Genomic DNA, 23,606 nt, shown 5'->3' with positions numbered 1-23,606 from the left:
TCGCTTCCAGAAAAAGTGGCAGCGTCTGACCGTTGTTGCACTTCATGTCCAAACAGAAACCTTTCCTTCTTGTCGTCAAGGAGCCCTTTGCACACAGCAATATAGCTGTAGCTCATGATGGGGACCAACGCCATCAGCTCCATCGTATAGCCCTTCCGTCTCGCCGGCAAGGACCCTAATGTCGACAGCGCGCTTGATTCGAACTTCTATCGTCGACGTACGCCCTGTCAGACGGTGCCAGGTTTTCTGGAAATGGTTGCTGTTCCGTTCCCGTTTCTCTCTTTTCGCACATCCCTCTCCTGCGGAGACCCCAGACCTTTCACCTTCCTCGGCGGAGAAACGAGTCAGCAGTATGGGTATATATATTCGACGTCTGGCCCTCGTTCGGACTGGTCCAAGGCAATTCGCAGTTAGGCGCAGATACCGCCATACTCTTTCCCATTCACGATGGCGACCAGCACCACCAACGACGAGAAAATTGCATCATCCACTCCTCACCATTACGAGCAGGACATAATGCAGGACGAGCCCAAGATTCGATCCGAGGACATTCAAGATGGTGACCTCGCGCTGAAGATCCTCCATACCCATTATGAGCCCTTTACCCCTGCCGAAGAGAAACGACTTCTCCGCAAAATCGACTTTCGGCTGGCCGTGTTGATGTTGTTTGTCAACGGCATTCAATTTGTCGACAAACTGGTAAGACCCACTCCGACTGTCGCGAAATTGCAGTGATGAAGTTGCTGACAACATTGTGGTAGACCATCTCCCAAGCCGCAACCTATGGTCTCGTCAAGGAAGCCCATCTCAAGGGCCAGGAGTTCTCCCTTCTCATTTCGATCTTTTACATCGGTTACCTTGTGGCGCAATACCCGACCAATGTACTGATGCAACGATTCCCAACTGGTAAATACATCACCGTCAACTTCGTTCTCTGGGGTGTCGTCTTGACCTGCATGGGGTCCTGTACTCGTTTCGGCCCCTTCATGGCTGCCCGATTCTTCCTGGGTGTCTTCGAAAGTTGCCTCAACCCGGGATTCATTCTCATCACTTCTTCGTGGTGGAAGCGCGAGGAACAACCGGCTCGAATCGCTATCTGGTACTGTGCCAACGGCGTCATCTCCATTCCCGCCGGCTTCATCTTTTACGGCGTGGCCCATATGAATGCCCGAGGACTTTTCCCGTACCAGTGGATGTTCATCTTCTTTGGCATCTTCACTGTCATATTTGGTTGCTGCATGTGGTGGCTGCTGCCCGACTCGCCTGTGTCAGCGAGATGGCTGAACGAGCGAGAACGTCTCATTGCCGTCGAGCGCCTGAAGTCCAACAAGACCGGTGTCAAGAACACTCACCACAAGTGGCCTCAAGTCAAAGAGGCGCTCCTCGATCCCAAGGTCTGGATGTTGGTGGCGGGTGTCTTCGTTCACAACATGACCAACAGCCTGCAGACCAATTTCACCGGCCTCATCATTAAGGGTTTCGGATACTCAACCTACCAGGCCGTGCTGCTCAGCATCCCGTCCGCCGCAATCTTTGCAGTTACCGTCTTGACGGTCTCGACCTTCCTATCGTCCAAGTATGGCGAGGGCAAGCGCATCTTCGCCATCATCCTCTGCTACTTGCCCGGCGTTATCTCTTGCGCCATTCTGCACGCCTCTCCTCTCAATAGCCACACCAAGGGTCTTCACCTCTTTGCCGTATTCTTCATCGGCTGCGTCGCGGCGTCTGCGGGTATCATGTATTCGCTCCTGGCATCGAATGTGGCTGGGTATACCAAGAAGACTGTTTCGGGAGCACTGTTCTTCACGGCCTATTGCGTGGCTAATATTGTGTCGCCCCAGACCTTCATTGCCACCCAAGCGCCGCATTATACCACGGGCATTGCGGTGTCGTTGGCGGCTTTCTGTGTCAATATTGTTCTGTTTTCGGTGTTGTACGTCGTGTACACTTCTGCGAACAAGAGGCGTGATCAGATGCAGGAGGGTCAGGTCAGTCAGGATGAGACGAGGGATCTGCTGGATGCTTTCAGTGATCTGACGGATCTGGAGAATAAGAAGATGCGGTACAAGCTGTGAGTGCGGAATGTCAGAATGTGGAATGTCGACGAAGACAAAGATGTCTGGATCCATTGTGGTCATGTCATGAAGAAGTATGAATTAGGTCAGTGTGAGTCAAAGTTGTTGAGCATACCGTTTCATCGTTGTTAAGGCTTCAGAAGACATTATATGGACTGAACTTTTGTACTTATGAGTCTGAAAAAAGTCCTGACCATGGAATTGAACCAAGATCTTGATATGCTGTGTGGTCGCCAAGGGGTGCGCATGGATTGCAGCATAGGTCACCAGAAGCACTGTTTACGATGAAAATGACCGGCTACCAAAGGCAACCGCCGGCCTGGTCTGGTCGTTAAATCGAGAAGTCGTGAAATCTTGCTACAAATCGATCACAAAGACAGTCAGATTGAAGTCATCTGCTTACGCTCATCAATGGACCAAAGAACTGAGGGACTCAGAGGGACAATCGATCACTTGATGCAAAGAGACAACGAGGCAGTGGGCACAGAGGGCATAATCAGCAATCGATGACAAAATACCAAAATAATACAAGACTCCCAGACCTATTCTTATGGAGTCATGTCATATCCCTCCGGTGTGGTTGCTGGCATCCAGAGGATAATCCATCGATCACTTTTTTTTGTCTCTCCATTCTTAGCAGAAGTAGTTCACAGACCATCGACAAAAAGATAAAGCACACTGAAAATAATAAGGACTCAGATTTGTTGGTTTTTAGTCATCCATATACCCCCAGGTGCGATTGTCGGCACGCTGAAGGGCTCCAAACTGCCCTTGCAGACAGAGTGAAGTCAATGTAACCATCGATCACTTCTCGTCATCGTCCTGGGATTGTTCATAGTTCCATAGCAGGTGTAACACAGTGCCTTACGCAATAGGCCGCGGGACATAAGGAATTGGACCTTGTTTTGCTCAAAGGTGAGGGACAATTGTGAATTTGGACAAAATTCTCGACCTTTCACTGAATATAGCGCCGCTTCTTCCTCTTTGGGCCGCGGCTGAGCATGAGGGTGCGGCTGAGGGTGCGGCTGGGTCTACGTGAGTCTTGTGCGTGGCGGTCTCCCATGCTTACCTAGGTACAATCAATACTGTTGCTGGCTATGGTTATGTACTAGAGGCTATGTAGAGCAGGTTACACTAGGCCTAACGACGAACCTACACACAAGACCGTTCACTGAGTAACTGAATACTCTTCTCCAAAGCCGAGCATGAAGCCCAACGATGATGAAAAGTTCAGGTGGCCTGTTCAATGTCAGTCAACAACAACAGCGAAACGACGTTATAAGAGTCTGAGGACCCGGCCATGGTATGAACAAAATCGAGCAAACTACGCGCTCTCATCATGGCACTCCGACCACCCGCCTCTCCAGACCGCGGCGACAAGAAGCCCTGGTAGCCATAAGGCTTACCGGGCCACTTTGTCCTGGAGAGGCGCCTCAGTTTTTAAGAATAAGTGACTTACCTGTTCGGTTTGTTTGGGCGAAAGTGTTGGAGAGAGAAGAATAGAGGATGGAACTGGGGGAGAAGCGAGATACTTATAGGCAAGAAGGATCAAATTTGTGGATAGCTAACTACAAGGTATCTTTTTTTTGACTGGTTAATCTGAGTGAGTCGAGGGTGGCCGATCTGGTGGTTGTGGTTGCCTCGTATGTGTAGTGATCATGTTGATTCTGATTGAGGAGTGGCTGGATATATGACTGCCTACCCAAAAGACTGGTTGTGCCGAGTGGTTAGGTGTGGGTTATAGGGTCACAAAGACCGTCACATCAAACTGTGGACCGTCGGAAAGTCCAAAAGATCAAGATCAGATTGTGGTTAGCCAATGTTCTTTCTCGACCGCTTGATCTAGATAAAGCGGGCAACGGATCTGATATCCAATGCTTGCCTGAACCATCGTGGCGTGTCGTGTATGTCTTCATTCTTCCTTATTTGCCGACTGGTTACCCCCACCTATTGATTGTAATGGGCGTGATGAGCTTGTTGAAGCCCAACTTGTGGCTCTGGGTACGTCGGCGTGTCCACGGAAGCTGTGTTACTGGTCTGAACCTGAGGTTGAGGGTTGATGCAGCTGATGACTCCCCGACCGCCAGCCGACTGCCTCTTCTTGGGGCTACTCGGTCGCTTCCTCTGCAGGGCCCCTGAATTGACGACCTTGATGTCGATGTTGTACCGCTTCCGGATAGCGGTGAACTTGGGCGGAATGCTGGAGAGGCTCATGCCGAGCTGCTTTGCGACCTTTTCTGCGTCGACCTAATGCCTGTCAGACGAGTGGTACATGCTTCTTAAAGATAGCACTGTACCTGAATGGGTCCGACTGAGCTTTGGATTGCCGCGAGAAGCACGGATATGTCAGAGTCTTTGACTTGGAATTGTGCCATTGTGCAAGCGGGTTTCTGCGGCGGATAGTATGATGAAGAGATGGGATTGCTGGATTGGGTACAAGAGGGATATGGCAAGTTGGTATCGAAGGAAGGTACCCGCTACTCAAGATGATGGAGGTACCAGGCAGCTTTTTATACTCCCTAGACCCAGGCTTCAGGTTGAGAACGAATGAGAGAAAGACCAGAGAGGCAAGCGGAGGACAGGCGGTCGACTGCCCTTTCACGTTCACAGACCGTCATGCTGTCAATTACGAGGCTTTACAGATGCAGTACGAAAGCTAGTGAAACACGTCTTCCAGCTGTGATTGGTGTACATTGCGTCCTGCATGACCCAAAGAACCTCGAGAACGCCATTTTCGAGCACTAGTCGCTGCCAGAGTCTCTCGAAATACACCTTTGCCCACGGATCGTCCTATCTGCCCAGGAGTTGGCCCTTTGTGACCCCTCCTTTACAAACCACCGGCTCTTCCGGACTTGAGGTACTGGGAGAAGCCAAAGTCGCCCAATTCAATGGAACTTCGTGTTCAAATGCTGGCTATCTCTACCGTCTACTCCACTTCGTGTGACACGTCCTGGAATTCTCGAGCCCCAAAGTCATTCCCATGGATACGACCCTGGCGCTAGGCCTGGCAATCAGTTCATACGTGAGGCCGTAGATCCACACTCTTCCGGAAGCGTGTCGGTGCGATCCTTCGTTCTCTCCTCTCATTCTCTGCCTATAATTGCAGTTGTTTCCTCCATTCTCATGCCTCATTCTCACTCAACCACCGATCTCATCTGCAGCTTTCGACCCAGTTTCTAGACCATTGTGGTTGCATTGCCCGTGTGCTCTTCAAGGACATAGCAATATGCCATATCAGTGGAATGCAGAGCGGGAACGCCGCATGCTTCTTCTTGCCATCTCTTCTGCCAACCTCAGGCCGTCTGCCGACACCTGGACCAAGGTTGCGGTTCTTCTGGGCGAGGGTCTGACTCCTTCGGCCGTGAGGTTTGCAGACCCCTGAATGGCTCTTTGGCTTATCAAAATGACCTCTTTGGCAGTCAAAAGTACTATAAGCTCCGCAATGAATCAGCAAAGCTCTTCGATGGTCAGTCGGGATCGACACCGTCCACTCCGACAAAGCGAAAGGCTTCCGACGACGACGAAGATGAGAAGAAGACACCTCCATCCAAGCGAACACGAAAACCAAAAAGGGATCCTTTGGATGGAGTGCCGCTCTCCGATATCAGTGACAGCTCCAGCGAGGTGAAAGCTGAAGATCTAGCGATCAACACCATTGATCCATTCGCCAGTTACAATCAACATTTCATGCCAACCGGATACTTCATGCCTGTGAATACGCCGTTCAAAGATGAGCCCAGCGGCAGTAACAGCTTTGTGGGATAAGCAGACTGCTTCAGCAGGACAGTAGGTTTGAGCAAAGGCTGGGAAATTGGAGCGAAACGAAAAGAAAACGGCACAAAAACCAGTGGTTGCTTTGCCGGAAATGCAAGGAAGAGGAACTCAAAGGGGTCAGTTTTGTGGGAGGCGTCATCAACTGCTTGTGAATTGTGATTGCTGCTGATCCTGCAGGTTCGGGAGGGGTGGCGGCAGGTGCATCCGGCTGCTGGACTTCATGATGGTGTGAGAGTGTATTTTTCCCAACCTCCTGAATTATCAAACCTGGTATAAGCATTGCTGCCTGGCACGGTATGCATAGACTTGTCGTCCATTTTATGTGTATCTTTAGCGTTCGTTCTTGCATTAGCGCCGTTTTAGCATATGAATCCGGTGGAGCCGATGTGGATGAGATGCCAACCCAACCCTTCGCGGCCTGCAGATGTTCGATGCTCCCCCGGTGCATACAGTGCGCAACGCCAATCGCAAGATCAATGAGTGGCATGAGCGGTGTGATAAGACCGAGATGTGTCCTTTGTGCGATAATTATAGTCAGCATGCCTGTCGTTTTCAGCGAAGCCAGTCCAGACACTGACGGTTGAAGACGGATGACTCACCATATGTACTCGAGCAAGCGAACATTGCACCAGAAGATATCCCAGCCTCCTCAATTTTCGAATCCGAAGTCCCAGTCCCGGGCTCACATGTCAAAGACCGCTGTTGACCGGTCACAGTGACTCAAGCTGAACCGAAGGTGAAGTGACATGTTCTTGCCTGTAAGCACTCTGGCATCCGATCCATACTTCGCTTCACTTCCAGCACAACTTTTTCTCCGGTGATACTTTGACTTTCTCTTCCACACTTCTCTTCTCACTGACTTGTTTTCTCCATCTGGTTCAGCTTCGACATCACCATCCTCCATCAATAGGTTCTACATTGCTTGTCATTGACAACATGGCGTCACCGTCAGACGCAGAATCAAAGCACCTCGCCAAAGATGCTCTCTACCTCTTCGACATCCTCCGTGAATCTCCTACACCTATCGTGGTAAGACTTCCATTGTATTGCCCCTCCTTGATGCTACCGTCACCCATACTTGTCACAGTGGCCCTTAACCATGACACTAATGACATCCTCCCACAGATCAACATTGCACCATACGCCGCCAAGACAGGGGCAAAGACCAATACCATCTTGAAGCACCTCGGTGAGATCAAGAAGCGCCACAAGCTCAATCTCATCACCACGACTAAGGGCTCAAGTGACAGCATTCCGAAACCAAGAGCAGCTGCTACCGGCCAGACAAAGAAACCTCGTGCTACGAAGAAGGAACCTGAGGTCAAAGCCGAAGCTGAAGATGTCGCCGCCATCGGTCTCCCATCTCCAGCAGACTCTCCTCAGCGTGAGGGCAGTATGCCAACTCCTGAGTCTCAGAGGAAGCGCAGCGCCGATAGTGGTATCGACATGGTGAAGGAGGAACAAGACAACTGGCCGCCAACCAAGAGAGTAAAGACTGAGCAGATCTGATCATATCAACCATCAACATGCCTCCCGCTCAGTGGTTGCCTTCAGAGTATTGAGCTGTCTTTGTGGACGAGCACCCAATGCAGGAATGATTTCAATCGCGTGCTGATCATCAGGATTCTGGCTCTGCTGAAGGATCAAATTGTACAATAGCTAGACAACAAGCGTTGAAGGGCTCGAAGCACCCAGGACGATACCTGGATATGCTGGATGTGATGACACGGAACCAACACATCATTTAGATACATCAGTCATCAAGGCAAATAAAAAGTACTCCATCTCCTGTGTCCTTTGCTCTTGCTGGCTTGTTATAGTGCTCGGCCTCGCCATTGGTGCTGCCACTGACATTGGGTGAGCCACCTAGGTCCAAGGACGACACCGCGGCCGAGGCGGTTCCGGAGGTCACAATCGAACCTGCACCGTTCAGATTCCTGCTTATACCATTTGCACTGGCCACAGTGACAGCCTCGCGTTGGACGCAGGTCATAAGCTGGATCATCATCTCCGTGTTGCGCATGATATCTGCAAGATCGGTGGGAGAGAACATCGGATTTCCGGGTTTTGAGGTAACGCTGCGGGTGTCCTTGGGTTGCGGCGGCGTGATTGACCCGATCTCCGTCCTAGCGGATGTCGGCCGCGTACTGATTCTCACTGGCTGTGATGGTCGAGCTGGAGACTGGGAGATGGTGTGTGACTGTAGCGGCCTTGGGTCTTCGGACATAATGGACAGCGCGCGTCCTTTGCCTTTGTCTACCGGACCGGTAGGCGCGGAAGCTTGGTGATCTTGGATCACTACTGGTGCAGGGATGCTTAGCGAACGTCTACGGACTTCGATCGTGTCCACGGGAAGGTCAAGGTCACTTTGTTCTGGCTCGTTCTGCACCGTTGGCTCGTGGACTGGGACGTCGGCAGAGGCTCCATTGGAGACCAGTTGAGGTGTTTGTAGACCATTCACTTCTGATGCTGGCAAAGGCTGCCGCCTTTGATCCATGCTGTCTCTCCCGAACCGCTGCGTAGGTGCTGGTGTTGACTGATGCCGCCCGATCAATACCGCTGTGACTTGGGCAAGCTTTTCTCGGCCTTTGGACACTTTCAAAGTATTTTTGAGATTGCGCAGATGCTCCTTGCTCAGTTTTTCGTGACGAGCCAGGTCTTCTTCGCTGGGTAATTGACTAAGACACAGCGCACATCGATGGTTGCCTTGGTTGGTGACATACCCAAAGGATTCTGACTTTGGCGGTGTTGAAGTCACTTGGGTTGGAGGTTCCTCATCAGGAGTCACGACTGCGTCATCCACCTTTGCAAATGGCCTTTTCTTGCTTTTGCCTTGCGGTTCAGCCGCCGTTTGGTGGCTGTGCGCCGTGACATATGACGCAGGCTTGGGGTTCGAAGACGGGCCAGCAATCACGGCCTCTTCATGGTCGCTTTGATTGCTTGTTGGTCCGTCAGAAGTATGGCCATTCGTCAGCGACTCAACAACCGGACGGGCTGGCACGGTGCCGCAATAAACAACAGCGTCTGACCCGTGAGGCACTGGGGACGCCCTTATTACACGAGGACGTTTGGCAGGAGCGCGTAGTGTATGGCCGAAATGAGCCTCGGCTTCTCGTTGAGTCAAAATGCTGAGGTCTTCGTCATCGAAGTAAAGATGTGGTGGCCTTGAGAGTCTTGCAGATGGGCTTGGTCTTGCTGGACACCTCCGACCAGAGCCTTGATGATCAGGATTCTTGGCTTTGAGCTGTTCTGCTGCCCTGGATACTTCTTTGGCGAAGAAAGACTTGATGGAATCGTAAGTCGCGTCAGGTCCAAAATATCTTGCTATAGATAGATATCGGCCTTTGAACTGAAGAATCCTTAGCATTGGTTCCCGGAGAGAGGGTTTGTGCATACTGCTTCTTCTCCGAATTCTGCGTAGACGGCTGCTAGCAGTTGAAAGACTGTAGCCCGGAGTCTCCAACTTATGGGCATGGTTGATCTGTTGGTATTGTCGATTGAGTCCTTCAGAACAAGGTGTTTGAGGAGAATTTCGATGACATCTCCAAAGGGAACACTAGGATTACGGCAGGTATGGAAATCTTAGCCAGCTTCAGGACGGAACAGAATCAGGCCGACCACAGTATATAGATGTGTCTGAACCATGCGAAAAGAGATTGAGAGAGTATTGCTTTCTGCGAGCATAACGGCCCAGAAGATACTGGGTGATTGAGGGAACCAATCGTCCCACATGCGTCGTAGTAGTTGTATTCCGATTGACGGATAGGTGGAAAGTGCTTGCATCTTCGGAAGGATAAACGTCGCCACGCAATAGCGCATCATTTTCGCGCACCCTGCAACTCTCCTTTTAGTGCATGCATGAGGGAGAGAAACAGGAAAATGGAGGGTGGTAGATGACGAGGCTGCATGTCCACCTCCACTCACTGTCTTAAGCCAACTCTTGGCGTTTTGTCATTACAATATTTCGATACCGCTCTTCCTACCTACTAGGTAGGCGCTTCGTCAGAACTGGCCTTTATTTGCCGAGAATGGGAGGGCTTGGAATCTTTTGGTCCGAGGCAACATATATGTAGGAGCTCGCTTTCAGCGGGAGTGAGATCACTTTGGAGTGTGGATATGAGTCGCCATGACACGGAGACAAGGGGAAAGCATCTCTTGTGATAGTTATTCTGCTCGCTTCATTGCAATGCTCGAGGTTATTTCATTCGGCGGCCGAAGAAATCGTCCTCCAATGTACCAACTGAGTTCTTACGACTGCTATCTCATGCAGTGCTTTGCTGGTTTCTGAAAAGAGCCCCAATGTTCACCCAGCACCATTTCAAGCGTCCCAGGGACTTTAGTAGCTAGCTACCTTTCTGTCAGGCACATCCTTCCCGCATCATACGGCATCGACTGTGTTCCTGCAAGAAATCGTTCGTCGAATAAGTGAGGTGAACGGAGAGGTAGTCTGTGGGTCGATCTGACATCAGTATCGCTCAGCGTGACGGGACATGGGACATGAGCAAGTATTTACCTAGGCATCGAATGTGTTCTTCAGTCTTCTTCCTCGAGAGACTCTTCGACTTTGACAGCCTTATTCTCTCCCGCCGCAACAGGCTCCAGCTTCACTTCCTCATTTGGGGCTGGTTTGGCCTTCTTCTTACTCAGAGTGTCCCCAAGATCCGCATCCTGATCCGTAGTCGCTTTCTTGCGCTTACCGCCCGTGGCCCTGCCAGTGGTGCCATTTTCGCCCTTGAGCTTGGTAGTCTTTGGAGTTGTAGGAGCATTAGTAGTGGCTGTATCACCACCACCAAGGAGCTTCTCGGACTCTTTCTTGAGCTTGTAGAACTTCTGACTGTGACGCAAAGTTGTTAGTTACGTACAAAGTTAGAAGACAAAGAGCATATAAACAAAAGGACGAAAGCAAGATTAGATGGTGATACCTGCAAGCACTCGCATTCAGTCCACCACCGAGCTTCTCGGCAACAGCAGGCCAGACAGTTGATTTGGGCGCCTGCATTTCAGTGATCGCCAGCAAGAGTAAGGCACGCTCAGACTCATTATCCCATTTGAAAACCATAATGAAAGAGCTTCAAGAAGGTCTGTAGAAAGGTACTGATTGTAGATGTAAAAAGTTGAAGATGAAAGTGGTAGTATGGTGGTGTAGCAAGTGAGTGCAAAGTGAATTTTGGGAGGGGAGAAAATAGGGCTGCTGAGTGAACCAGGACAACGTCCCAAATGCACGTGCAAATCGCTCACTAGAAGGATATGAAAAGGGATCAGGAAGGTGTACACACCGGCACGCCTCTGAGGTGAATTCATCGCCCATTGCAGTGGCAACGGCCTTCCAGTCCACTTTACCAATGAGGTCGAGCATACAGAGCATAAGCTTGCGGTCAGTGGCTTCGCTCCAGGGGCTGTCCTTCCGTGGGGCCATTGTGTAGGCAGGGAAATGCTAGGGGGGATTTGATCTGGATAATGTAGAGTCTCAACAATGGTAAAAGGGAGTTTGATCTAGACGTTGTAGGGTCTCAACAATGGTAGAAAGCAAGTATGAAAAGTAGAGAGAGTGAAATTGTCGGCGACAGGGTGTATAAAGGCGAGAAAACATTTGGGTGTAGCGAAAAAAAAGATCGCCTTACCGGCATTGGTCGGTTCGACAGCCCATCTTCACAGCGGCAGTCTCAAAGACGGCGCGGCTGATGTTGACGTCCAAATCCAAAATGAGCAAGAGCAATGTAAGATCTTCCCGCTCGGTCCAAGGCATCTTGACAGACAGTGACGCGGTTGACTTCACGTTAAGAGGTGAACGATCAAAGAGAGGGTTGAGGAAGACAATGAACGAGGATATTGTTGTATGAGAGAGATACTGGGAACTCAACCTGAGGGCGAATCTAGTGTAAGAGGAGAGAAGGACACGCAACAGTAAAGAGACCGAACTCACCGACAACCATTCCAACTCAGTCCATGTCCCAACCGCACAGCTGCCTCGTTGAACCTTGCCCGAGAGATGGTGTCCTGAGCCGGGATGAGACTGAGGAGAAGGCGCTTCTCCAGCTCGTCAGTCCAAGCACTTCCCATGGCTGTCTCTTCGACCCCGCTGGCGACAACGAAAGAGTCTTGTTGGAGGAGGCGTGGTTGGTGTTGGTCAGAATACGAGAAGGATAAGTCCAATTGTTCAAAGTGAGTAATGGAGGAATGTAAGTTGAATGGTACAGTAAGGTCGATACCTCGGCTATCCTTCCCTGAATATCACAGGATCTTACAGAGTTACAGCGTCCAGGCTTGTCCGAGTGAAGTTGTTACTGGGGTCTGATTGCTCGACCGTGTCTTGCCGTATGAAACCTGGGTGGTCATCACCATACCACAGTATTGGTCAGGAAGAACAACACGACAGTCTTCTGTTCCTCAAGCATCACAAGCAACCAATGCACTCTCATCGACCCGAGTTCCCACAAGATACATGGCATATCTTGGACGGCAAAGAATAAGAGGTACACCGTGGTTTCCCTTCAGGACCTCCAGATGTTGCATTTGTATGAACAGCTAGAAGCGATGTCGACCTGACTGGCACTGAAGAAGCACTCCAAGATGCTAGAGGAATGTTCGATCAACATCAGGCGCCTAGGAAGAGTGCTCCTGCACAGATACGACCTGGTGGGGCATGCAACACGGCTTCTGAGGATAGGAGAGTTGATGGCGGAGTCCGGATCGACTGTTCTAGGCAGCACACATCACAATAGTCGTCGGGAATCGACAACACAGAGGCGCTGGTACACCTCGCGATGTTTCGCAGGCTACAATCATGGAGAAGGGTCATCAGGTTAGGCACCCGTTCGCAGAAATGTGAGATAGGAGCCAATATCAAAAGAACGGTTGACGTGTCGTAGCTTTGGCGCTTACGATTCTCAATGGTTTTAAAGCAGCCAGCGGTAATAGTGGGCGGTGCACCGTATCATTTCGCCGTAAGTTAGGCCACTGCAGTAACGGCGTCAATTAGGCTGGACTGGGCTGACATGTTTGCTTTGGACCCCACCGCTTCCCTTCACTGCGCAATCAATTCTCCCACCATCTCGTCCATTTCCATTATTCCTCTGCCTATCGTCGACCAAACCTCGTTCCTTACCATTGATATCAAGATTTGCGCTACCTCTGCAGCATAGGTACGTAATCTCCATCCAGATCTGACTGCCAAATGTCGGTGCCTGTTCACTCAGGCGACACTTACTTCAAGCCGGACCACTCTGCCCTTATCCTGCATGCTCTGCGAAACATCCGTTCATCGTGTCAAAACTGACCGTTCTGATAGAAACAGACACTCTCGCACAATTCCGCAAGTCGTTACTACACAACCATGGTAAGTACTCGGGCGTGATTGTCGATGTTTACATGTCCTGACTATTGTATAGCCTGTCTCCGGGTATGTGTCGCAGCCGTCTTGTGATCAGACGATCATCTCCTGGTACCTCGCGCCTCTTCTAATGCCTTCGGAACTCGCAGACTCTCCGTAAACCCCGAATGTGTGTCGGCTTTTAATGAGCTGAAGCTCGGTCGCGGCGGCCCGAAATACATCATCTACAAGATCTCTGATGACCAGAAGGAAATCGTGGTAGACGAGATTGGCAAAGAGGCAGACTACGACACATTCAGGGAGAAGCTCATCTCGAAGAAGGAGAAGTCTGGCAAGGATAGACCTTCATACGCCATCTATGATGTCGAATTCGAGCTTGAGGGCGGTGAAGGCAAAAGGTCTGTTTGACTTCTAAGAATGAGGCTGCCATACTGAAGCTCTACACTGCAGATCCAAGATCGCCTTCATTACCTACATCAACCAGGACGCCACCGGAGTAAAGGTATGCTATCAGTCGTTATTTCATCGATGGCAGCTGACTCCTGCAGTCTCGCATGGTATATGCAAGCTCGCGCGAAACCCTGAAGAATGCTCTCAACGGAATCGCCATGAACTGGCAAGCAAACGACCCGGGTGAGTTGGAGTGGGCAGACCTGCTCAAGGAAGCCAGCAAAGGCAAAGGCACGATCTAGAAAGGACATTGAAACATTTGGACAAGATCGCATTAACGCAGCCCGCTGCGACGCTCCACATGCAGCATAATTCGGAACTACCTGGGAAGAAAGAGGCGTCTCCGACGAGCTGAGCATGGTGTGCATGGAATGACTATGCGCCGTTGGAGAAAGCCGACACCTCGTGCTGGTGGGCTGGCAGCGTTCGAGATACGTCAGGAGCCGAGATAGATGGCCTAAAGCAAAAACAAAGCACGTTCACCCTCTGCCTCGACATGGTCCCGCAGCTGTTGCATATTTGACCCTTCGTCATAGCGTTTCGTCTAGAACAAATGCAGCGATCACTATGTCACCGCACTTCAGAGGACTACGGGACGAAGGAGGCTTTCTCTCAGTCCAGATAGCTGCAAAGGGCATCAATTCTTCTCCTTCAGATCGCCGGCATTGAATTCACGTTGTAGGGGTATCTTTATGGTATCGGGGAAGTATTCGGTGGGGGCTGCATATTGTCCATACTGAACAATAACTCGTCTGCAACCGGAGACACAGATACATCCCAAAGCCGCAAGCAAGACATGAAAACATGACTGCACAAGATATGGTAAGACATGTCGAGGTACTGAGAGTTTGTGACAGACGTAGGCTATGAAAGCAGTGTTATTAGGAATTGGAGAGCGGAAAGTGGTGTGACGCTGTCCGCCAAAAGATTTCCCGTTGCCAAGCCAAGACCTCAGAGCTTCTGTCATTGAACTTGTCGACAACTTCATACAAACGGTTTTCACTCATCTTGAGCTCAATTGAACCTCGACACACTGCGACAATAGTGCCGAAGCTCCAGGCTTCGTTGTACTTTCCGAACACTTTTCCCACATATGTACTAAGCCGGCTTTATACACGCAATACAACAAGATGCCTCTCCACTCCCTACCCCGTGTTGCTCGTACCTCCATGGGCAGCTCGAAGATATGCACGCGAATGGCTGCCTCCTCGATGCGGAATTTCCAAACATCGGCGCGCTCTATGGCTCCCACCTTCGCCGCCAGTCACCAGCCTCCTATGACGAGCCAGTCCCAGGTTCGGTCCGCTCATGCCATTTCCAACCCAACACTCGCTGGAATTGAAAAACGATGGGAAGGAATGCCTCCACAAGAGCAAGCCGAGCTTTGGATGCAACTGAGAGACCGAATGAAGGTTGACTGGCATGAGATGACGCTGCAAGAAAAGAAGGCCGGTACGGACAGACCCCAAATTGCCCAGGAGTGCGACGCGACAGGCTGCCTCTGAGCTTGCATGGCGATCCTTGGGATGCACACATGAGCTGGAACTGTGGCTAACGATTGTGTAGCGTGGTGGATTGCATTTGGCCCTCATGGACCTCGCGCAGCGGACCCTCCCGGAGAGTGGACAAGGGTTTGGCTTTACACAGGCGTTGGTGTTGCGATTTCAGTAGCCTTGTTCATGACCATTCACGCCTTCGCAAGACCACCGCCACGAACAATGACCAAGGAGTGGCAGGAAGCTACCAATGAATATCTCAAGGTGAGTACTCCAACGTACCAATCCTGGCTCAGCGTTCTGCTGTCCAGAAACTTACATTGATTGGAATCACGTACTGACACATTGACCTGCAGTCCGAAAAGAGCAATCCTATCTATGGTATCAGCAGCGAAGGATACAGCGGCAAGGGCCATGTGCAGAGCAAGACGGCGAAGGCGCAAGGCATCAAGCTTGATCCAGAAGAGTAGAAGAGGGACGAAGAGTGATCATCTTTGCCCCAACAACGGAGCGCAGCTGTCTCTGTACTGTTACTAGTATCTTGAGAACGGAAAGGTTTCTCCGTCTTTTGTGAATACAAAATCAATATCTCAATCCGGCTTCGATTTCAGGCGCGCTCGGGTTCGCCGATTTGTACATAGATTCCAGGAGATAGTGGCGGGACCCAATGTTAAAATCCTCCTCCTACTTCCTACATGCGACAATTCGATGCGGCGAATTTCTAGTGATATTTCTGCTATCTGGTAGAAAGCACTACCCGGCGAGCGAGGTCGCTTCCAGAAAAAGTGGCACTGTCTGTCAAATAGATACCGTTCCATATTGTAATCGCGCAGTCATTCGCACACGACGATATAGCGTAAACCTGAGACAGAAGGAAGGCCTTCGTATGCACCGTATTGATGTCAAGGCACCTGCTGTCGCGAACTTGCTGGACCTTGGACTTATATGTTTGGTGTACTCCCCGTCAGACGATGCCGCTTTTGCTGGCACCAGGCTTCCCGGGGGACTTTTCGTAGGTTTGTGACACTAGTCCGTATTAGGAATAGCCATTCATGAGAGCTTCGTTGATGAATTGAACATCGCAAGTTCTTTTCTGCTCCCCTAATCACCCCAAGCTCTCCCCTCTACCCGTTCAATCACCTTTTCGTCATCTGCAAACATGCTCAAGAGGTAAGTACCGTCGTCTCTCTGAGCTGTCTGAGCTCTTCGCAGCTCATCGAACCGTTGCTGACTCGATGGAACAGCGGCATCGCCCGTAGCTTGGGCAGGTCTGCCCTTGCTCGACCTTCCCTCAGTCGACGCGCATTCGAGCCTCTACGAAAACAAGCCCTTCCTGTCATCGCACAGAGATTTGCCTCGACGCAATCCGCCGGTGATGGCAAGATCCATCAGGTCATCGGTGCCGTTGTTGACGGTATGCAAAAACTCCCTCACCTGCGCCACGGAGCTTCCACAACGCTCGGCCTTGAGCTCTTTGCGTGACATATAATCGATCCTGAGCTGATGGAATCCTGTCTAGTCAAATTCTACGGCGAGAGTCTGCCTGCCATTCTCAACGCCCTTGAGACCGACAACAATGGAACGAAATTGACTTTGGAGGTTTCGGTACGATGACGAAAAAAACAAGCTACTTATATGAATACATACTGACAGTACCAGCAACATTTGGGCGAGAGCGTCGTGCGATGCATTGCTATGGATGGTACGAAAATCCTGTCGGCCTCTTATTGTTTTTACGATTCTAATAATGTTCTACAGGTACGGAAGGTCTTGTCCGAGGACACAAAGCCACCGATACTGGCGCACCCATCACTATTCCTGTCGGCCCCGGCACTTTGGGACGTATCATGAACGTCACCGGTGACCCCATCGACGAGAGAGGTCCCATCAAGGCCACCAAACGCGCCCCCATTCACGCTGATCCTCCCGAGTTCGTCGAACAGTCCACATCCGCTGAAGTGCTTGTTACCGGTATCAAGGTTGTGGATCTCCTGGCTCCTTACGCTCGTGGTGGAAAGATCGGTCTCTTCGGTGGTGCCGGTGTCGGCAAAACTGTGTTTATTCAGGAATTGATTGTGGGTGTCTATACACACGCTCGTTGTGGCAAAATGGCTAACGAGGACACCAGAACAACATTGCCAAGGCACACGGTGGTTTCTCTGTCTTCACCGGTGTCGGCGAACGAACCCGTGAAGGTAACGATTTGTACCACGAAATGCAGGAGACTTCCGTCATTCAACTCGATGGCGAGTCCAAGGTCGCTCTGGTGTTCGGTCAAATGAACGAACCCCCTGGAGCTCGTGCTCGTGTCGCTTTGACTGGTTTGTAAGTTATCCCTTCCCTTCTTGAGGTATCCCCCATTGAGGACGTCCCACTCCTGGACATGCAACGGATTACCCTGCTGCGATGGATCTCCGGAGCTCTCCCGAGACAACCTCAACTTTTGAGCCACAACGTCGCTTTTACTTTTGAAAGGACCTATGCTTACTTCTCTTTGCTTCCAAGGACGGTGGCTGAATATTTCAGGCAAGTTCAATACACTGATATATTGATGAACTTCTGACTGACGTTTGAAATTTCAGGGACGACGAAGGACAGGATGGTACATTCAATACTGATATATTGATGAACTTCTGACTGACGTTTTTTAGTGTTGCTCTTCATCGACAACATTTTCCGCTTCACTCAAGCGGGATCTGAAGTGTCTGCATTGCTCGGCCGTATCCCTTCAGCTGTCGGATACCAGCCTACTCTCGCCGTCGACATGGGTCTGATGCAGGAGCGCATTACAACCACCCAGAAGGGATCCATCACCTCTGTGCAGGCTGTTTATGTCCCTGCTGACGATTTGACCGACCCTGCACCTGCAACCACGTTCGCCCACTTGGACGCCACAACCGTGTTGTCTCGTGGTATTTCTGAACTCGGTATCTACCCTGCTGTCGATCCTCTGGATTCCAAGTCTCGTATGTTGGATCCCCGTGTTGTTGGCCAAGAACACTACGACACCGCCTCCCGCGTTCAACAGATGTTGCAAGAGTACAAGTCGCTCCAAGATATCATCGCCATTTTGGGTATGGATGAATTGTCTGAGGCCGACAAGTTGACCGTCGAACGTGCCCGAAAACTCCAGAGATTCTTGAGCCAGCCTTTCACTGTTGCCCAAGTTTTCACTGGTATCGAAGGCAAGCTTGTGGACTTGAAGGACACCATCTCATCTTTCCAAAAGATCATGAACGGCGAAGGTGACGATCTGCCAGAAGGTGCTTTCTACATGGTCGGTGACTTTGAGAGTGCTCGTGCGAAGGGTGAAAAGATTTTGGCCGAACTTGAGAAGCAATAGACGGGCAATCAGAAGGATGTGGAGAGAACCGAGCAACATAGCTAGATCAACACAGAGGAATTTGTGCTGTGCGACAAGAAAGATAGCTACGTTGAGTGTTGCATGCTTGGTCTAGCGGCCAAGTCATGCGACAGACCTGTACATTGAATCCCAATCGAGAGATAAAAAGCGGTTTCCTCAATAGTTCTTCATTCCCATTCACCGTTGAGCCTGTTTCCAGGAAACCGGGCACCGTCTGACAAGGCGTACGTCGACGATACAAGCTCATAGCCCAGCAGGTTCGCGACAGCGGGTGCCTTGACTCCAAACAGGTATGACTCTACGCTGGGGCTGATGACCTCCACCATGTCAGAACCTGTTGAATGGTGAATGCATGGTTGTTCGCAAAGACCATGTTGTCCATGTATCCATCAAGAGTGTCGGTGCTTGGCATCCATGAATAGCTGGCGAAGCCGATCCAGGTGAGGTTTTCTTTTTGCTCTCTGAAGGTGCGCAGTTCTGCGTGAAAACGTGCATTCTGTTCCGCGGTTCTAAGCTGCTTCGGCCTGAAGATTGCTGAATGAAGTAGAAGAGATCGTAGGCTTTCGTCATTATACAAAGCCAGTGCTGCAGAACTCGAGGATGACAATAAGAATGATGTCTACTTGAAAGCGACCAGCTACACCGGTCAAATTGTGCCACTTTTTTCCCTTGGAAACAGGCTTGCCATGTACAGATGCTACAGCGTCTGGCACACCCCATTGGAGCACATCCCGGGACAAGAGGACTGATCGCACAATTCCATGCGATCGGCCAACGCAGGCCACGGCGTGAGGCTTTCTTATTGTCTCTTTTGTATACGCTGCATTGCCCGCATACCAGCTCTGCAGGATGTATCCCCATCCTGGATTATAAGCCTCGTTTTTGGCTCATTTTCTACGACCATGCTCGCTCATGTCACATGGACACTGGCCATGACTGCGTCGGCGGATGGAAGTCAAAGGGGCCGAACGATGGTACATGGCGAAATCCTGTCTGAGCCAGCATGATCTAGACACAGCCTGTCTTTGTTGCGTCGGATTTCTGCAAGGCTCTCCCCCCAAGAAATTGCATATTGATGTGACTGGGTTTGGGGGTGCAGAAAGTCGACTTGCCTGCAGACTCGTCGAGCCTGTTTCCAGCAAAATTGGCACTGTCTGTCAGGGCGAATGTCGAAGACACAATTCCGAGGTCGAGCTCGTTCGCAACAGTGGATGCCTCGACAGCAAGATAGAAGCACTGTACGGTAGAGCTGATGGCCTCCTCTCTTTCCAAGGCCAACGCTATATCGTTGACGACAATAAGGATGGCATCTGTTTGAACCTGACCAGCTACAGCGGTCAGACTGTGCCACTTTTTCCTGGGAAACAGGCTCGTCGTATCCTGCTACAGACAGGTAAGGGGTATGCGCGAGGTCTCTTACTGGTCGACAGTACTAGATATCTGCGTTTTGTGGTTTTATGATTCAATGCTGGATGCACTTGGATGTTCAGCCACTTACGTGAAATGAACTCACACAAGAATTGCACCTCGCAGTAACAACAAACCCGGGGACGCATCGGGGTGTACACCTTTATCTCCCGAGTCATCTCCTTACGTGATGGATGTGCTTTGAACCCGTCCCTTCGCAAGGTGCTCAGGGCTCTAACAACGGCCATCGAACGGCTCATGAGCCTTATGACCGAGGAGGACGTCAAGCCTGTTTCCGGGAAAGGTGGCACGGTCTGACCAGTGTCGCTCCCTCGGGTGCAAATAGGCACTGTTTCTTATTGTCGTTTCGAAGTCGTCCGCACACAACGATAGAGCTTAGAGTTTTGTGCATTGTCAGAAAGGAGGTCATCAGCTCTATCGTGTATCCCCACTGGCTTGCTGGCAAGGCACCCGTTGTCGCGAACCCGCAGAACTTCAATTTATATCGTCGATGTACTCCTTGTCAGACGATGCCACTTTTTCTGGCAATAGGCTCGCTGTTTTTTCGAACACTATGTTACAAGCCGTAGGGGCTTTTGAAGGGATTTCATACTTGCGCCCCTGCGCCCGCTTGCTTATCCAACACTTGGTTTCATTATTGTACATGATGTGTCGTTCAGATTCCCGACCTTGATAAGTGACTTCACACCCAATCAGAGAGACAGACACCATCCACCACCTGCCTGTATACAAGTATCCAGCATGGCCACGCCAGCAACAACTCTTTCCAATCGTGTCCACATCCGTCAAACTCCTGTTGTATTCATCACGCCGTCCAGCTGGCTTCTTTAGATTCGTTCTCTGCGTGGACTCCCGCTCGAGTTGTCTGTGGTGTCCATCTCATGCGTATGGTCTTCATACTCGACCTTATAGTCGATGGTATGGAGGATGACGTCGTCTGTGAGTCCTTTGACACTCTCACTGCGATCGTTTTCGACCTTGCTGCGGGCCTTGGTGGCGTGAGGCCGGTTATAGCCTCTTTCCATGCTGGCGGCGGCTTGCCTTTGCTTCTCGCCCCATACGCCTGAACTGCCGCTGCTTGTATCATTCGCCGTCTTGCCAGCCATGCTGCCCAGACCCAGTCTGCTGGCAAGCCGAGAGACTGCTCCTGACTTATTGGTGCGACCGTTGTCAACGCTCCTGCTCTTGGACACGCGCACGAATGAGGCACTGAGTTCGTGCTCGGGTACGTTGATCATGATGAGACCGGGTTTGATGTCGGCAAGGAAGGGCTTGAGTGAGGGGATACAGGCGGCAATGATGGAAGCGTTCATCATGATTTGCGCAAAGACTTGGGGCACAAGGGCAGTCCACGTTGGGTCTGTGGTGTCGGTCTTGTATTCTCGCTTCATATACACAAGCATGGGGACTGTGAAGGCTGGGACTCTGTTTCAGTAGAATTAGCAACCACAACGTCTTGAGCTGGAGGATACTTTAACATACACCAAGCGTGCTGCAAAGAGCCCACTGACGACGAAACGCTTGCTCATCGATACTTGCACACTCTGCATCATGACAAACGGTATGACGACTATGAGGCAGTCCGTGATGATGTTCAAGGCTTGGATGCCAACATTCATAGCAAATCGATCGACGCAAGTGTTGCCCTTTGAGTTCCAGGGATGAGGCGGACTGCATTGGAACGCTAGTGCAAAAACACTGGCTATTGTCCATGCACCCACGAGCCCGAGAATGCCGTAGCAGGAGTAGACCAGCTTCCGGGAAGGGTTGATGGCGATGATCAAGTAAGTGACTGAAGCTTTGGCGGCAGCCAAAACTATAATCTGCAAGATGTTTGCAGTATACATTGCCTGTAGCACCGTCAGTAAGGCATCCTCTGGAGAAGACTGCGCAAGTGACAGACCTTCTCGAAGGACACAAAGTGTGACTCGGACACATTCTTGCCCTTTCGACCCAGACCATAGCGCACAGCAATTGTTATGGTGATTGTTTCCATGAGACCCAGAAACTATCATTCGACCGTCAGCAACAACGTCTACCGTCAAGAACTGCAGCACACTTACACCTGCTAAAATGATAAAGATGTCGTTTGGTGTCAGACGCATGGTGGCCTTGAATCTTGTAAAGAGTTTGATGATGATGGTCATGAGACTCAGCAGGATGAAGATGTAGGCGCACACCACCACCCATGGTCCCTTGTTGTCCGACGAGAGGCCCTGCAGCGGAGCGCTGAGGTGACTATCAGAAGAGGACGTGTCAGACATCTTTGTTGCTAGGACGGAGCGTTTGGTATGGTCGAAGCCAGAATCCGGGGAGTGAGTCAAGATGGGCTAGAAGTCCTTCTTGTATGATGGTCGGAGAGTATTCGCCTCGTATAACATGCTCATTAGCATCCCGCTGTTGATGCAGGCGGAAGGTCGACCAAGCAGCAAGACCAGGGCGCAATGCAGGAACGGTGCGTCGCTGGGACCTTGGCTGACCAAGGAGATCTTCTGCCACAATAGTCGACGTTCAAGCCTTCGAGGCACACGGAGCCTTGCAAGTGATACAAATCACAGTCGCATTCGAGGCTCTACGCGAGTGCTCGAACCGGGGTCACGCATGAGAAGGTCTGGAGATAGTGCCCATCATGGTCAATTGCGGTCCCACTTGTTCAAAAGAACGCAAGCATGGTCAATTAGCGGAGATTTCTGTTGAAAAGTCGCTGGGGCTATTGCGCGAGGAGTCCAGAAGCGATAATGACAGTTTATCAAACTATTCCTCATACAGGAGGTCCTGATAAGTGAAAGATTAGCAGTTGATGAGCTTCGGGGGAAAGAGTCCGGAACATACAGGTATCAAAAGTCGCCAGGATGAGGCGGAGGTGTAAGATCCGACATGTAGCGTGGAAAGAAACAAGCTTGGAAGTTGCCAGGAGTGAGAAAAAGCCATTGATTCTATGGAGGACTTTTGCGCTTATAGAAACGGGTATAGATGTCTTCGTATCCTAGATGACTAGTTAAGACAGAGCAAATCATTTCGTGGTGCTCACGTCCCCAGGTCGCGCCTATGCTGGACTGAAACGGCGGACCCTGAGCGATTCCAGACCTGGCTCGCCGGCTGGGGTTGTGCTTCATGTACCCGAGATATTGTTATTCGAGCATCAATGGTCTCACCATGTAGTGATCAAAAGCACAGACCCGTGTTCATGATGTATCGTTGATGTTGATTGAACACTCTTTGCGTGTAATTGCATAGAGCCCTTGGATCATGTGAGGCGCTCAGGGACGGACAGGATTGTTGACTGCCCCCTCCATCGACAGAGCGACGCCTCAATGTTGCTCTCGACGGGTTCAAGCATGTGCGCGCACATGGTCAAACGCGATCCTCGTGTGCATTATCACAGTGGCTGCGGCACTAAGATGAGGGATCACTCAATTGAACATATTAGCGCGGCGCCGTCGTCGCGGATGATGGGAGGTCAGACCCAGGGGAACCGGGAATGCAGTTCCCTAATGACCCTAGTGAAGATTAGGGAGGAGAATGCCCATAGTTGTACCATAGGTACCGTAGGAGGCACCAAAAGTCCTTGGCCCGGCCCCTCTTCCTCTTTTCTCTTTTCGCTTAACAATTCAAATGCCTGCACAAAATCGATGATCCCTCACCAACCTCCACCTGCGCCATCACTTATCATCAACCAATCTCGTATC

At 50.8% G+C, this 23,606-nt stretch overlaps 11 protein-coding genes across 11 annotated transcripts; 6 read left to right on the top strand and 5 right to left on the bottom strand.

Moving 5' to 3' along the window:
* The first annotated feature begins 295 nt into the window (after positions 1-295).
* On the top strand, positions 296-2,328 carry EDD37DRAFT_507196 (major facilitator superfamily domain-containing protein). Its single transcript, XM_062813560.1, has 2 exons — positions 296-699; positions 762-2,328. The coding sequence occupies exons 1-2, from the start codon at positions 448-450 to the stop codon at positions 2,073-2,075; spliced, it is 1,566 nt and encodes a 521-aa protein (XP_062668011.1). The 5' UTR covers positions 296-447; the 3' UTR covers positions 2,076-2,328.
* A 1,283-nt stretch (positions 2,329-3,611) lies between these two features.
* Positions 3,612-4,628, bottom strand: EDD37DRAFT_637128 (uncharacterized protein). Its single transcript, XM_062817026.1, has 2 exons — positions 4,373-4,628; positions 3,612-4,322 (listed from the first exon to the last, which is right to left on the bottom strand). Exons 1-2 carry the CDS (start codon positions 4,448-4,450, stop codon positions 4,023-4,025), a joined length of 378 nt encoding a protein of 125 aa, XP_062668010.1. The 5' UTR covers positions 4,451-4,628; the 3' UTR covers positions 3,612-4,022.
* Positions 4,629-5,116: 488 nt separating this feature from the next.
* On the top strand, positions 5,117-5,845 carry EDD37DRAFT_507120 (uncharacterized protein). Its single transcript, XM_062813556.1, has 2 exons — positions 5,117-5,441; positions 5,495-5,845. The coding sequence occupies exons 1-2, from the start codon at positions 5,302-5,304 to the stop codon at positions 5,838-5,840; spliced, it is 486 nt and encodes a 161-aa protein (XP_062668009.1). The 5' UTR covers positions 5,117-5,301; the 3' UTR covers positions 5,841-5,845.
* Positions 5,737-6,588, bottom strand: EDD37DRAFT_507058 (uncharacterized protein). The gene has a single exon (XM_062813554.1). The coding sequence runs from the start codon at positions 6,388-6,390 to the stop codon at positions 5,851-5,853; it is 540 nt and encodes a 179-aa protein (XP_062668008.1). The 5' UTR covers positions 6,391-6,588; the 3' UTR covers positions 5,737-5,850.
* On the top strand, positions 6,588-7,614 carry EDD37DRAFT_507086 (uncharacterized protein). Its single transcript, XM_062813555.1, has one exon. The coding sequence runs from the start codon at positions 6,786-6,788 to the stop codon at positions 7,356-7,358; it is 573 nt and encodes a 190-aa protein (XP_062668007.1). The 5' UTR covers positions 6,588-6,785; the 3' UTR covers positions 7,359-7,614.
* EDD37DRAFT_652468 (uncharacterized protein) lies at positions 7,603-9,323 on the bottom strand (the record flags this gene model as incomplete). Its single annotated transcript, XM_062818455.1, has 2 exons — positions 7,603-9,198; positions 9,246-9,323. The coding sequence occupies 2 exons, from the start codon at positions 9,321-9,323 to the stop codon at positions 7,603-7,605; spliced, it is 1,674 nt and encodes a 557-aa protein (XP_062668006.1).
* An 840-nt stretch (positions 9,324-10,163) lies between these two features.
* Positions 10,164-10,987, bottom strand: EDD37DRAFT_507045 (uncharacterized protein). The gene is made up of 3 exons (XM_062813553.1): positions 10,772-10,987; positions 10,363-10,683; positions 10,164-10,296 (listed from the first exon to the last, which is right to left on the bottom strand). The coding sequence occupies exons 1-2, from the start codon at positions 10,906-10,908 to the stop codon at positions 10,383-10,385; spliced, it is 438 nt and encodes a 145-aa protein (XP_062668005.1). The 5' UTR covers positions 10,909-10,987; the 3' UTR covers positions 10,164-10,296; positions 10,363-10,382.
* Positions 10,988-13,338: 2,351 nt separating this feature from the next.
* Positions 13,339-13,871, top strand: EDD37DRAFT_567414 (cofilin; the record flags this gene model as incomplete). Its single annotated transcript, XM_062814151.1, has 3 exons — positions 13,339-13,577; positions 13,630-13,681; positions 13,728-13,871. Coding segments are annotated over 3 exons (435 nt in total), but the record flags the coding sequence as incomplete, so codon positions are not given.
* Positions 13,872-14,606: 735 nt separating this feature from the next.
* EDD37DRAFT_637075 (cytochrome c oxidase subunit IV) lies at positions 14,607-15,886 on the top strand. Its single transcript, XM_062817025.1, has 3 exons — positions 14,607-15,081; positions 15,196-15,389; positions 15,482-15,886. The coding sequence occupies exons 1-3, from the start codon at positions 14,760-14,762 to the stop codon at positions 15,593-15,595; spliced, it is 630 nt and encodes a 209-aa protein (XP_062668003.1). The 5' UTR covers positions 14,607-14,759; the 3' UTR covers positions 15,596-15,886.
* Positions 15,887-16,284: 398 nt separating this feature from the next.
* On the top strand, positions 16,285-18,468 carry EDD37DRAFT_652464 (ATP synthase subunit beta, mitochondrial; the record flags this gene model as incomplete). The annotated part of the gene is made up of 8 exons (XM_062818454.1): positions 16,285-16,295; positions 16,370-16,539; positions 16,645-16,730; positions 16,785-16,827; positions 16,884-17,200; positions 17,254-17,450; positions 17,708-17,727; positions 17,777-18,468. 8 exons carry the CDS (start codon positions 16,285-16,287, stop codon positions 18,466-18,468), a joined length of 1,536 nt encoding a protein of 511 aa, XP_062668002.1.
* A 2,147-nt stretch (positions 18,469-20,615) lies between these two features.
* EDD37DRAFT_506981 (uncharacterized protein) lies at positions 20,616-22,418 on the bottom strand. The gene is made up of 4 exons (XM_062813552.1): positions 21,981-22,418; positions 21,821-21,925; positions 21,400-21,767; positions 20,616-21,342 (listed from the first exon to the last, which is right to left on the bottom strand). The coding sequence occupies exons 1-4, from the start codon at positions 22,179-22,181 to the stop codon at positions 20,745-20,747; spliced, it is 1,272 nt and encodes a 423-aa protein (XP_062668001.1). The 5' UTR covers positions 22,182-22,418; the 3' UTR covers positions 20,616-20,744.
* Positions 22,419-23,606: the final 1,188 nt, after the last annotated feature.

This window comes from Exophiala viscosa (assembly GCF_022695815.1).
Source record: "Exophiala viscosa unplaced genomic scaffold EDD37scaffold_9, whole genome shotgun sequence".
NCBI classification, from domain to species: domain Eukaryota; kingdom Fungi; phylum Ascomycota; class Eurotiomycetes; order Chaetothyriales; family Herpotrichiellaceae; genus Exophiala; species Exophiala viscosa.
This window is presented reverse-complemented; position numbering and strand designations above follow the sequence as displayed.